The sequence below is a fragment of the Myxine glutinosa genome, unplaced genomic scaffold (genome assembly GCF_964187855.1).
Source record: "Myxine glutinosa unplaced genomic scaffold, kmMyxGlut1.1 SCAFFOLD_2326, whole genome shotgun sequence".
Lineage (NCBI taxonomy): Eukaryota > Metazoa > Chordata > Myxini > Myxiniformes > Myxinidae > Myxine > Myxine glutinosa.
Window position 1 is genome coordinate 16316 of NW_027618421.1, and position 12126 is coordinate 28441.

Consider the following 12126-nt stretch of genomic DNA (forward strand, 5'->3'; position numbering starts at 1 on the left):
AAGGTTAACCCCCGCTCTAGCGGGGAAAATGGCCTTAAAATGATCATTCATTCATTCATTCATTCTCTATTCTCTATCTATTCTCTATCTATTCTCTATTATCTATTCTCTATCTCAATTTCTATTTCTATTTCTAAGGCTCTATTTCTATTGTTGCACAATAATAATGAAGGCAAATTTACGCTTGTGGATAGATATTAAAGAGGCATTCATATTTTAGTATCAGACAAAGCAGTCTTCTTCCACGTTCATATTTAGCGCAAGACTGTGGAGTAGCAAGCACCGTTGGCTGAGAAGGTGGATGGACCGCTGATGCAGTGCCCTCTGCTGGTTATGGCAGGAATTTGGAATTTGTCCAGGGTGCCAGTGAGAGCTCCTCGACTCTTCGCGAAGTAGGCTATGAGCCAAGGGGGTTGGTCGGTACCATACAGATGGAGTAAGGCTCATTGTGATTTTTAGCAAGATATATATGAAATATATATATACACAAAGAATTAAGTTAAGCACCCCCCCGTTTTTTTACAACCTCGCACATTACAAGTTTGTTGTCGTCAAAACAGTGTAATATACCCATGATATTGCTATATTTTCTGGAGAAGTGATATTATGGTCACATAAAAACATAACAATCATGCCGTTTTCAATATTTTATTCTGAATAATTTAAGGTGAAATTTTTTGGGAATTTTAGGCATATTTTCACCTCAATTTAAGTATGGAGCTATAGGTCCATCACGGACAGTGTGGATGACGTTTATGTTTTCTAACGTACAGTCATTGTTCTGAGAAGACCTCTAGCGATCTTTGCGTCAATAACGTGTGTAGGACCCACGTGATCGGATGGAGCAAGGTGCTGTGACAACCATCCCCTGGCCTGCGTACAGTCCTGACCTGAACCCCCTCGAGCACGTTTGGGACATGTTGGGACGACAAATTGCGAAGATGGTCCCTCCAATAGCCAATCTGGATGAATTGGAACGTGCATTACATCGGGAATGGAACAACCTGCCACAGCAACGCATACGACGGCTTACAGGGTCTATGAGACGTAGGGTTGAGTCAGTGATCCGATCACGTGGGTCCTACACACGTTATTGACGCAAAGATCGCTAGAGGTCTTCTCAGAACAATGACTGTACGTTAGAAAACATAAACGTCATCCACACTGTCCGTGATGGACCTATAGCTCCATACTTAAATTGAGGTGAAAATATGCCTAAAATTCCCAAAAAATTTCACCTTAAATTATTCAGAATAAAATATTGAAAACGGCATGATTGTTATGTTTTTATGTGACCATAATATCACTTTTCCAGAAAATATAGCAATATCATGGGTATATTACACTGTTTTGACGACAACAAACTTGTAATGTGCGAGGTTGTAAAAAAACGGGGGGGTGCTTAACTTAATTCTTTGTGTATATATGTCCCTAGATATATATATATATGTCCCTAGATATGAAAAAAAAGTGATAGCAGTGTATAACTCTCGGCCATCTCCGTGTTATCACCCGAAATATTATTATAGGCTATGAGCCAAGGGGGTTGGTCGGTACCATACAGATGGAGTAAGGCTCATTGTGATTTTTAGCAAGATATATGTCCCTAGATATGAAAAAAAAAGTGATAGTGTATAACTCTCGGCCATCTCTGTGTTATCACCCGAAATATTATTATACGCCTGCTGCGCTTCGCCAAAAAATGTGATATTTGCTAAAATTGGAATAAATATGTTTTTAAGGACCACAGAGTGCCAATAATTTGCATACTGGATGCCAACTAATATAGTAATAGAAATATAGAACATTTGTGGGGGTTATTTATCAAAATATTGATATAATGACAAAAAATATGTTAAATTTAGTGAAAAAGTGGTCGAAATCGCTTCAAGTTCAGAATTCACATTGTACATTTTTGTCAATATTTCAAAAATGAAAACTCCCAGAGTAACATTTGACCCCTCAAAATCTTCGCAAGGAACCACTGCATTGGAATATATCATTACTTTGTAATATGGTGGTTGTTTGGGGCACATATTTTGGCAAAGTTCAAAATATGTTCAACCATACCCCCTAATTTTGATATTTTGGAACGAAACATAGCTTTTGAACATTTTAGGTTTATTCGTCTACTACTTTTGGTATCTCAGTGTAATTTTTGGTATTAGCTAGTATCCTAAAGTAGGTTTGTAACATCAGCTACATTATATTTCACAATGCATGCAAACTTGCTCCACACTCTAGGTTTATCATGATCTCTCGAACAAATACGATCTCGATCTCGATCTCGGCACTCTGTGGTCCTTAAAAACATATTTATTCCAATTTTAGCAAATATCACATTTTTTGGCGAAGCGAAGCAGGCGTATAATAATATTTCGGGTGATAACACAGAGATGGCCGAGAGTTATACACTGCTATCACTTTTTTTTCATATCTAGGGACATATATCTTGCTAAAAATCACAATGAGCCTTACTCCATCTGTATGGTACCGACCGGTCAATTTGGGGGGTCTGGCTCATAGCCTAAAGGTCAATATGTGATCTTTAACGCTCACCACCTCATGTCAGCACACGGGATACCCAGGTAAGCACCATCTCACGTGATCCATCCTCATGACCATGATCGATATGAACCGCATTAACCCTTTCCACCCAAACCTATCACTTTCCACCCAAACCTATCACCAAACCAAATTTCAGCGTTTCTTCCACCTCATTCATCATGTCGTCTTTCATTTTCATTGAAATTGATTTGCACTCTCACCATCATCTGGTACCGTCTAAAATCCAGAGGTTGCATCTCATGGAACGCCATTCAAATGTTTATCCAGCAGCTCGATCTTTAACTTCCTCAACTATTCCATCATCTTGTCTGTCTATTTTAATCCTTGCCTTCCGCCTCTTCCATCAATATTACCAATCAGTATTGTTTTGCATTGGTTGAGGTGATGCTCAGCATGGCCAAATATTACACATAGGGTGCCTCTGCACTATAGTTACACCTGTGACCAAGTGAAGCTGCAAAAACACTGCCATGGCGTGACTGTAGGATGAAAACAAAAAGTTTGGAGCATGCATGGGAAAGGTTACTGTGATGAGAGGCAGTTGTTTGTGTCACTGCCGTGAGGAACAAGCAGCCACCACTGGCAAATTGAAAAAGAAACAAAACAACAGCAAACATTTTCAGGTCTCTCTTCTTGTAAATGAGATAATAATTTATTTTGTGAAAAGATAAATTTTCAAAACTCACCAGCTAGCAGCCAGTTAGCAGCATCAAGAGATACATTTGATACTTTTGGCCCAGTGTACTCTTCCTCAACAAATTCATTTTTCACATTGCTGCAGAAAATAAAGATTTTGCAAAGCTGTCGTTAAATAAATGTCACAAATAAGAAACAATGTCAGAATAAAAGTGCATAAAATAAATAAAAGTCAGTCAGAATAAAAGTCAGGCAGGTGAAAATCAGACTGCATCGGTTCTTTGCGTTTTCTACATTCAGACAGCAAACAACACCACTACACTGTGCTACCCTACAAAGTATCTTCATACACAGTTGACAATGAAGCCAAAAATGTTACGTGGTAAAGACGGGTGAATATCACTAGAGTTTTTTTTATTTTTTATTAACCACACTTCTTTCTTTCCCCTTCGTGTCCCAAAATCCTACACACACTTCTGAGCTGTCTAGCCTGGGTTTGAATCCTCAAGTGTTCCAAAGTTCGAAAGGGTCATTCTACAGGCTTCTAAAGGATAATTTTACAGGGTTCTAAAGGGTAATTCTTATGGGGTTTTTTTTTCTCTCTCTGTTGGTTCTCAGGCCTCACAGGTATCTGGTGTGCATGAACCGCTGCAAGTTACCAGCGTCTATACTGTGGTTTCGGGAGTGGGTGCAAGTGTGGATATTTGGAGAGGCGAGTCGCTTCTACCAGCGATGTAGCCGTTTGAATCAAATATACGCTTTAGAAACCTGAATAATTTACCTTTGGAACCCTCGAGAACTCTTTAGAATTACAGTTTAGAAACCTAGAGAATTACCGTTTAGAACCCATTGGAATTATCCTTTAGATGCCTTTAGAATTACCCCTTAGAACCAATTGGAATTACCTCAATAATTGGATATTCTAATTAGAATTAAACACGGTGGGTTAGAGGTTCATCTTCTGAATTTTTGATGGACGGACATAGTCAAATATTGAAGCGGCTTCCCCGCTTAAAACGGTGGTGACTTGATTTTGTGACTTCCTGAACGGACAGACAAACAGACTGGTGGAGAATAGATAAATATACTAGAATGGGCATTCGGCAGAGCCAATATTTCTGAAAGGTTGAGCAGTTTATGTTTTGTATCCCACCAATAGGTCAGATCCGTCAGATCCGATTCCGGTTGTAAACCAAAATCAAATTGGCTTGTTCTCGTCACCTATGCAAATCATGCACCTAGTTTTGATATAACTCGTCCACAATATCATGCTATGTATCGTTTATGGCCCTCTCACTCAATGGTAAAGAACATCATAAACTTTTTTAAAATTCTTGCATTGGGATTCAGATATTCATCAAATTTGAATCAATTCTGCTATATATCGGTTTAAGCCCGAGCTTATCACTCAATGGTGAGAAATCACTTATTAAAATCTCAGATCCAAATCTTCACCAAAATTTCATCATTTCATCCTTGTCACACACACAACCGCTCCATCAAATATCTCCGAATCCATCCACAACTCTAAGATATCTTCTTCACAGACAAATAAACAAATAGACAGACAGAGGTGACAACAACATAACCTATTCCCCCTGATGGTGGCAGAGCTACAAACATAGAGAGACAACCGATCTGGTCCGAACACTCAGCTTTGACAAACTGGAACGACACATGGCACGATTCAAGTCAAACGCACTCGGACCTGGAACTGGAAGTTCATGTTTATTTTGTTGAAGGCTCGCCCTGATGCCCTATTATAAGTTCACGTACTCTATCAACATGCTCTTCCATGAGGCTCCATTTTGCAGAGAAACAATAAGATTGGAAAATGTAAAAAGAGAACAAAAGAAGTGTCGGTTACCTTAAAAATTCCACCTGGTGATTTTCCTTGAACCAGGTGTGGTTCACAATCTCCTGCAAAATAATGGATGTGTTGGAATCGAATAAAAATACGGTCAGGAAACACATCCACTGATGAGCAATTGCATTTTTAATCACAATAGGAAGAGGTCAGTAACCCAAGCATGTGTGAACATTCTTGTCCATGCAAATAAAATGCTGCAGTTGAAAACTGTATTAATCCCTCACCGTCATAGTGAGCCTCTGCAATGGACGCTCCCGAAGCATGGCAGTCAAAAGGGAAACCAATGTTTCGCTTGCAAGGCTTGGTGGACTGTTTCCCACATTGAAGTCAGTCTTGTCAAGTGGCATCTGCAAAGAAGCAAAACAAGTGTATTTGTGTCCGAATCCTCAACAATCGTCGCAATCTAATACTTACATTTGCATAATAAGCATATTCCCAACAAGCCCTCATTGATGCAATGACCAAGGTTTGATTCAAAAGTCATAAAATACATTTTCATTCATGAAATAAGTTATGGTGTACAACACAAAAGATTTTTCTTAGCTGAAAAAGAAACCCTCTCAACTCAATAATTGGATATCTGAACAACAACAACAACAACAACAACAACAACACCCAGGCATTCTGAGGCCTTTCCCCCTGCTAGAGCTGGGGTTAGCCTTGCGGGCCCCATGACAATCTTCTCCATTTTGCCCTATTTTCTGCATCTCCCCTTGTTAACTCCCTCGCCCGCATTTCTTCTTCGACCATCTTCAGCCAAGTCTTTCTCGGTCTTCCCCGCCCTCCACGTCCTTCGACATTCATTTCCATCACTCTTCTCAACCAGTCACTTTCATCCTTCCTCAACACATGACCAAACCATCTCAACCTTTTTCTCTCCACAGCATCCATCACAGGCTCTATTCCCATCATCTTTCGCAATTCATCATTTGTCTGCCTCTCTCTCAACGATACTCCGCACATCCACCGAACCAAAACGCATTTCCACCCTTTCCAGCCTCCCTTGCTGCTCTACATTCATTACCCATGTCTCGCTCCCATAAACCATAACACTTATCACACATGCAGCACAAACGTTTCCATTCAGCTTCAACGACACTCCCCTCCTCATCAGCACGCCACTCAGTTCCCAAAACTTCTAACATGCACGTCACTCGAGCAACCGTTGCCGAGTCCGATCCACCTTCTCCATTCAGCATGTCTCCAAGGTAACAAAATGTTTTCACACCTTCCAGCTTCACGCCGTCTCCAAGATCCAACTCAACATTTCCTACGTCTGCAGCTCCATCTGTGCACACCTTACACTTGAATGTGGCTGCCACACTGGTTAATGACCGCCTCGGACCACTACATTTTTGATGAACCCACTCAGCGCACATTTTACATTGAATGGAGTTCACTCCGACACCCTTCCTGCACAGCACACGGCCACTTCTCAGTTCTTTGCACCTCACCACATGCTTTACCACTTGCCATCACCTTCGTCTCTACGATATTTACCTTCAGACCTTTTGTCTCCATACATTCCTTCCACTTGTTCATCTTCTCCTTCAGTCCATCCCTACTTTCCGCAATTAACACCAGAGCATCTCCACACAGCTCCCACGGTAAACCCTCCTTTACATTCCAAGCCAGCACCTCCATCACAGCTACAAATAGTAGTGGACTTAGTACCGACCCCTGATGCACTCCCACCTTCACCTCAAACTCACCACTGTTCCCGTCCTTCGTCCTTACAGCTGTGCGCGCTCTTTTGTACATTGCCATCACTACTCTGATCAACCATTCCTCCACTCCTAACTTCCTCAATGCCCATGTCAATACTTTGCGTGGAACCCTATCGAATGCTTTCTCCAGATCAACAAACCCAAAAAACAACTTCTTCCTCTTCTCCATGTACTTCTCCTGCAACTGCCTCACAATGAAAAGCGCATCTGTCGTTCCTCTTCCTGGCATAAATCCAAACTGCATTTCGTCGATCTTCACTTTCTTCCTTATCCTCCTCTCCAACACCCTTTCCAATACCTTTATTCCATGCTCCAACAACTTTATAGCTCGATTCGAGCCACAGTCCAGAGGGTCACCTTTCCCCTTGTATAGAGGGACGAGGGTACTCAGTTCCCAATCCACTGGAATGCAGCCTTCAATAGCCTGGTGTTGGGCTAGCGGCTAGGGTGCCAGCTTAGGATCCTAGGATCCTGGGTTCGAATCCCGGTCGATCGCTGAATTAACGCCAGGGGGGTTGAATCAGCCTGTCATCCTTCCGAGGTCGGCAAATTGAGTACCAGTTCACTGGTAATTCCCTGTTTGTCGTAAAAAGGCGACAAAAAGGGTTGGCGGCAGGAAGGGCATCCGGCCGTATAACATTGCTTCAAAAAGGGGACCAAAAAACAACAACAACCATGGTCCCCGAAAAAGGCTAACCCATGCTTGCGGGGGTAAAATGGCCTCTAAAAGGTGGTTTTCACCACCAGATTACAGATCTCTGTCATTCTCTTCACACCCCAACTTCCCGCTGCCTTCAAGATATCTCGCACAACTCCCGTCGGCCCTCCTGCTTTGCTACTCTTCATTGCTTTTATAGCTTTCTCAACTTCCTTCTCAGTTATTTTCTGTGCCGGTCCTAAAACTGCATTACTCTCGATGTTGCCATCCGATTCATTTTCTGCATTCAACAGCATTTCCATGCATCTCTTCCATCTTCCTTTAATTCCATCTGGGTCCACAACGATTTGTCCCACTTCATCCTGCAAGCAACTCACCCCCATCACATCACACCTCTCTTTCGCTATCTGCTTTGTAATCCTGAATGCTGCTCTGTCCCTCTTCCGAATCCAAGCGTTCTCCGAACATTTTCCTACATGCCTCCTGTGCCTTTGCTACCTCTTTCTTTGCAGCCTTCTTGGCTGCCTTATAACTTTCATGTTCTGCCTTATCTGCCCCCGTACCTTTCGCGCCTTCTGCCACTCCTTGAACTTCTTCCTCTTCTCGTCAATCCTCTTTCCAACTTCATCATCCCACCACCATGTTTCTGAGTGCCTCAGTGGTCCTTTTGTCCATCCACATACCTCACCAATGTCAGATTGGTATAATAATATTTTGAAGAATTATAAAGTGTGTATATATTTTATATTTATTTATGGGTATATTGTACACAGCTCCATTCCTATGCCATTTCCAGGGGCTGCATAACGTCATTGCCGGGAACCAAAATGTACCACTTGAAATTGAAAATGGAAGAAGTTTGGAACAACCAGTACTCTTCCGAGAGCTGGCCGCCCGGCCAAACTGAGCAATCGGGGGAGAAGGGCCTTGGTAAGAGAGGTGATCAAGAACCCGATGGTCACTCTGGCTGAGCTCCAGAGATCCTGTGTGGAGGTGGGAGAACCTTCCAGGACAACCATCACTGCAACACTCCACCGATCTGGGCTATATGGCAGAGTGGTCAGACGGAATCTTGGTTTCTTGGAAATCTTGGTTTCATCAGACCACAGAATCTTGTTTCTCACAGTCTGAGAATCCTTTAGGTGCTTTTTTGCAAACTCCAAGCGGGCTTTCATGTGTCTTTCACTGAGGAGAGGCTTCCGTCTGGCCACTCTGCCATAAAGCCTAGATTTGTGACGTGCTGCAGTGACTATTGTCCACCCGGCGGCGTCCGTCGTCTGTCAACTTTTCGACGTTAACACTCCAGCATCCAAAAATATCAACCGAATCTGATCAAACTTGACACGCAGCATCCTTACCCCAAGGACCAGATTGGTATTACATTTCAGCCCGATCCGTTGAAAAATGGCGGACTTAGGCGACCATTTTGTTTTTGGTCATGAAAACGACGTTAACACTCTGGCGTCCACAAATATTAACAGATTTTGATCAAACTTAGAATATTTAACCCTTACCACACAAGGTAGGTTGCTATTGCATTCCAACCCGATCCATGACATAATGGCCGCCAGAGGCCGCTATATTGTTTTCAGCTCCGAAACGACGTTAAGACTTTAACGTCCACATATATTTATGGATTTTGATCAAACTTGGTGTGTGAGACTCTTGCCACACAAGTTAGGTTGCTATCGCATGTCAACCCGATCTGTCACAAAATGGCCGCCATAGGCCGGCATATTTTTTTCTGCTCTTAAGAAAAGCACAAGCATTTAGGATGCTGAAACTGAGAAAGAAGTGAACACAACATTTACGGAAGTGAATGTATATATAGAAATTGACAAAAATCTATTTAATTTCAGGATGCCGAAGCTGAAGAAGAAGAGTGCTAGTCAGAGACGTGCTGCTGCTGCGTGCAGAATGAGTGGGTTGAGAGTGCATGATATTGGCTCTGGATTGACAAATCAGCAAGAGCACAGTGAAAGCGCTGGCTCTCGTGCTGCACCATTTGGAGATCAGAACGATATTGTGGGATCTTGTGATATCGCTACTGCATCATGGAATCAGCTGAACAGTGGGATCACTGCTTCAACTGCATTCGTAGATCAGAGGGATATCAATGTCACCGGAATGGTGGAAATTCTTACAATGCATGTAATTGTCATGACATTTCAACACTTTTTCAATGTTCCTTGCACACCTTCATTTTGAATATAAATTATAAATTGTTGTTATATATTTTGTATTCATTTGACATAAAATATCATGAAACATTTACTCCGACTCAATTCTATTTCTGCGATATTGTTGCAAAGCTTAAAGATGCATCGTCACGTTTGCAGCCGTAGTTTCTGGCAGTCAGGTAACATTTTTCTCAATGATTAGCATGTATATGAAATGTCCATATACATTTTCCCTCTAACTTTCATGACAAGGATTCCCCGCAATTTCTTCTGACGTCACTTAAATATACACTTGCGACGTTTTGTGGGCATGTTCACTGGGACAAGATGTGGGGGTGGGTGACTTTGAAAGCGAATTACACCCGTTTCCTTTTATCTACACAACTATATTTCTGCAACATTGCTGCAAAGTGTAACATTGTATCAATTGTAAAACAAGGACAAGTATAAGGATACAAGGACCTTAAAATTATTACACAAGGTTGTTGGCTTTTCATTTAAGTCAAATCTAGTGCAGACAACTGACCTAATTTAAAGTTGTCCAGTCAGTTCAATTGAGTTCTGCTTCCCTGGAAGTTCTTGCTCACCTCTCTGACAAAGGTCATTCCTGCTGGGTTGCTCAGTTTGGTCGGACAACAAGGGACTACCCCGGAAGAGTCTGGGTCGTTTCATATTCTTTCCATTTCCTCATGATGGAGCTCACTGTACTCTTGGGAACTCTCAACACTCTAATATAGAAATAGTTTTATATCCTTCCCCAGATCTATGCCTCCTCAATAATTATATCTCAGAAATCTACAGACAGTTTCTTGGACTTCATAGTCGCGTTTCTGCTATGGCATGCACTGTCAGCTGTGGGACCTTATATAGAAAGGTGTGTTTCTTTTTAAATTATGTCCAATCAATTGAATTAGTCATGGGTGTACAGCAATCAAGTTGTGGAGACATCTCAAGGACAATCAAAGGAAATTGTATGCACATGAGCTCAATGTGGAGTATCATAGCAAAGGGGTTGAATACTTATTACTTGAAAAATCTTTGTCGGTTGCGTTTGTGGTTCTGTCTGTCTGTCTGTCTGTCTGTTTGTTTGTTTGTCACAGGCCTACAGGTCACAATTCGAAACCAATCGTCACGAAACTTCACCAAGTTGTATCGGTCGTCTCAATTGAGAAGCCTATTGTTGGGGTCAAAAGGTCAAAAGGTCAACATAGGCCAAAGGTCACCAAGTTTGCCAAATTTCTAAAATCCTCAATTTTCATCCGATTGACTTGAAATTTGAAGAGGACTTGCATATCTGGTCACCGATTTCAACCACCAAGTATATTTGAGGTCAACATAGGCCAAAAGGTCAACATAGGCCAAATTTCGCAAATCACCAATTTTCATCCGATTGACTTGAAAATTGAACAGCATTTGCACAGTGAGTCACTAAATATTTTTGAGGTCAAAAGGTCAAAGGTCAACTCAAGGTCAACCTTACAAAATCATCACTTTTCTTCCTGTTGACCCAAGCTTTGATCAAGATTGTCAATTTTAATCTTGATGAAATGGACAATTTGCTATATCGATGGAATTTTTTTTCTTGGGTTGGGGGTGGATTTTGAAAGCATCGTGCTCCACATGACGTCGTCTTGTTGAAATTTCAGCTTTTCAATTTAAAATATTTTGTAAAAAAATATTTATTTTTTAAATCCACGTTGACATTATGGGGTATTATGTGTGGATCAGTGACGAAACATGTGAATTTAATCCATTTTAAATTCAGGCTGCAACACACCAAAATGTGAAAAAAGTCAAGTGGTATGAATATCTTCTCAAGGCACTGCATGTGAAATACTCAAGACTCCCTTCACGCAACACACCCTTAGCATCAGCATCTACTTCACACCATATTAATTATCATGACACCATTATAAATAATACTCACTTCAATAATATTACGTCCATCAAATTGAAGTCCACCAAATAATGTCATGAAGAGGATGCCAAGTGCCCACACATCGACCGGGGGACCTTCGTAGCCATGCTCTGTCATCTCTGGTGCCCTACAGCTAGGTGTGCCACAGACATCATACAATTTTTGCCGATGTATGAAAAGTGTGGCAACGCCAAAGTCGATCACCTTCACAATCCCCTTGTTGCTGTAAAGCACGTTTTCTGTCTGGAGAATAAACATAAATCAATATGTTAAAAACCATAAAACCCTTGATGATAAATTATGTTGTGAAGGAAAGATGCAAATTTAAATGCGATGGGCCAGCAGGACAAAAAATTCGAGAAAGAGAAAACTTTTTTTAAAAACATCCTCTACCAATGTCAATCAGGAGTTTACATAATATGGAGGAAGTGGAAGCGAGAGTAGATAGCGAGGAGTACAAACGAGAGAGTCGCAGGAAGTGAGACTTGGTTTTTTTTTGTTGTTTTTTTTTGTATACAAGATCGAGGCTCGTGAAAGAGCGAACATTTATCACACAGAAAGACAAACCG

At 41.4% G+C, this 12126-nt stretch overlaps 1 protein-coding gene across 1 annotated transcript in view; it reads right to left on the reverse strand.

Annotated features, from left to right (window-relative positions):
- Positions 1-5071: 5071 nt before the first annotated feature.
- The window catches only part of LOC144889294 (uncharacterized), a gene marked incomplete at its 3' end in the record, with an annotated part of 47510 nt that continues 40455 nt past the window's right edge, over positions 5072-12126 (reverse strand). The window contains exons 9-11 of the mRNA XM_078769382.1: positions 11567-11800; positions 5299-5421; positions 5072-5124 (exon numbers count right to left, since the gene is read on the reverse strand). Of these exons, the coding sequence (XP_078625508.1) occupies positions 5072-5124; positions 5299-5421; positions 11567-11800 (410 nt within the window). The remainder of the gene's footprint in view (positions 5125-5298; positions 5422-11566; positions 11801-12126) is intronic.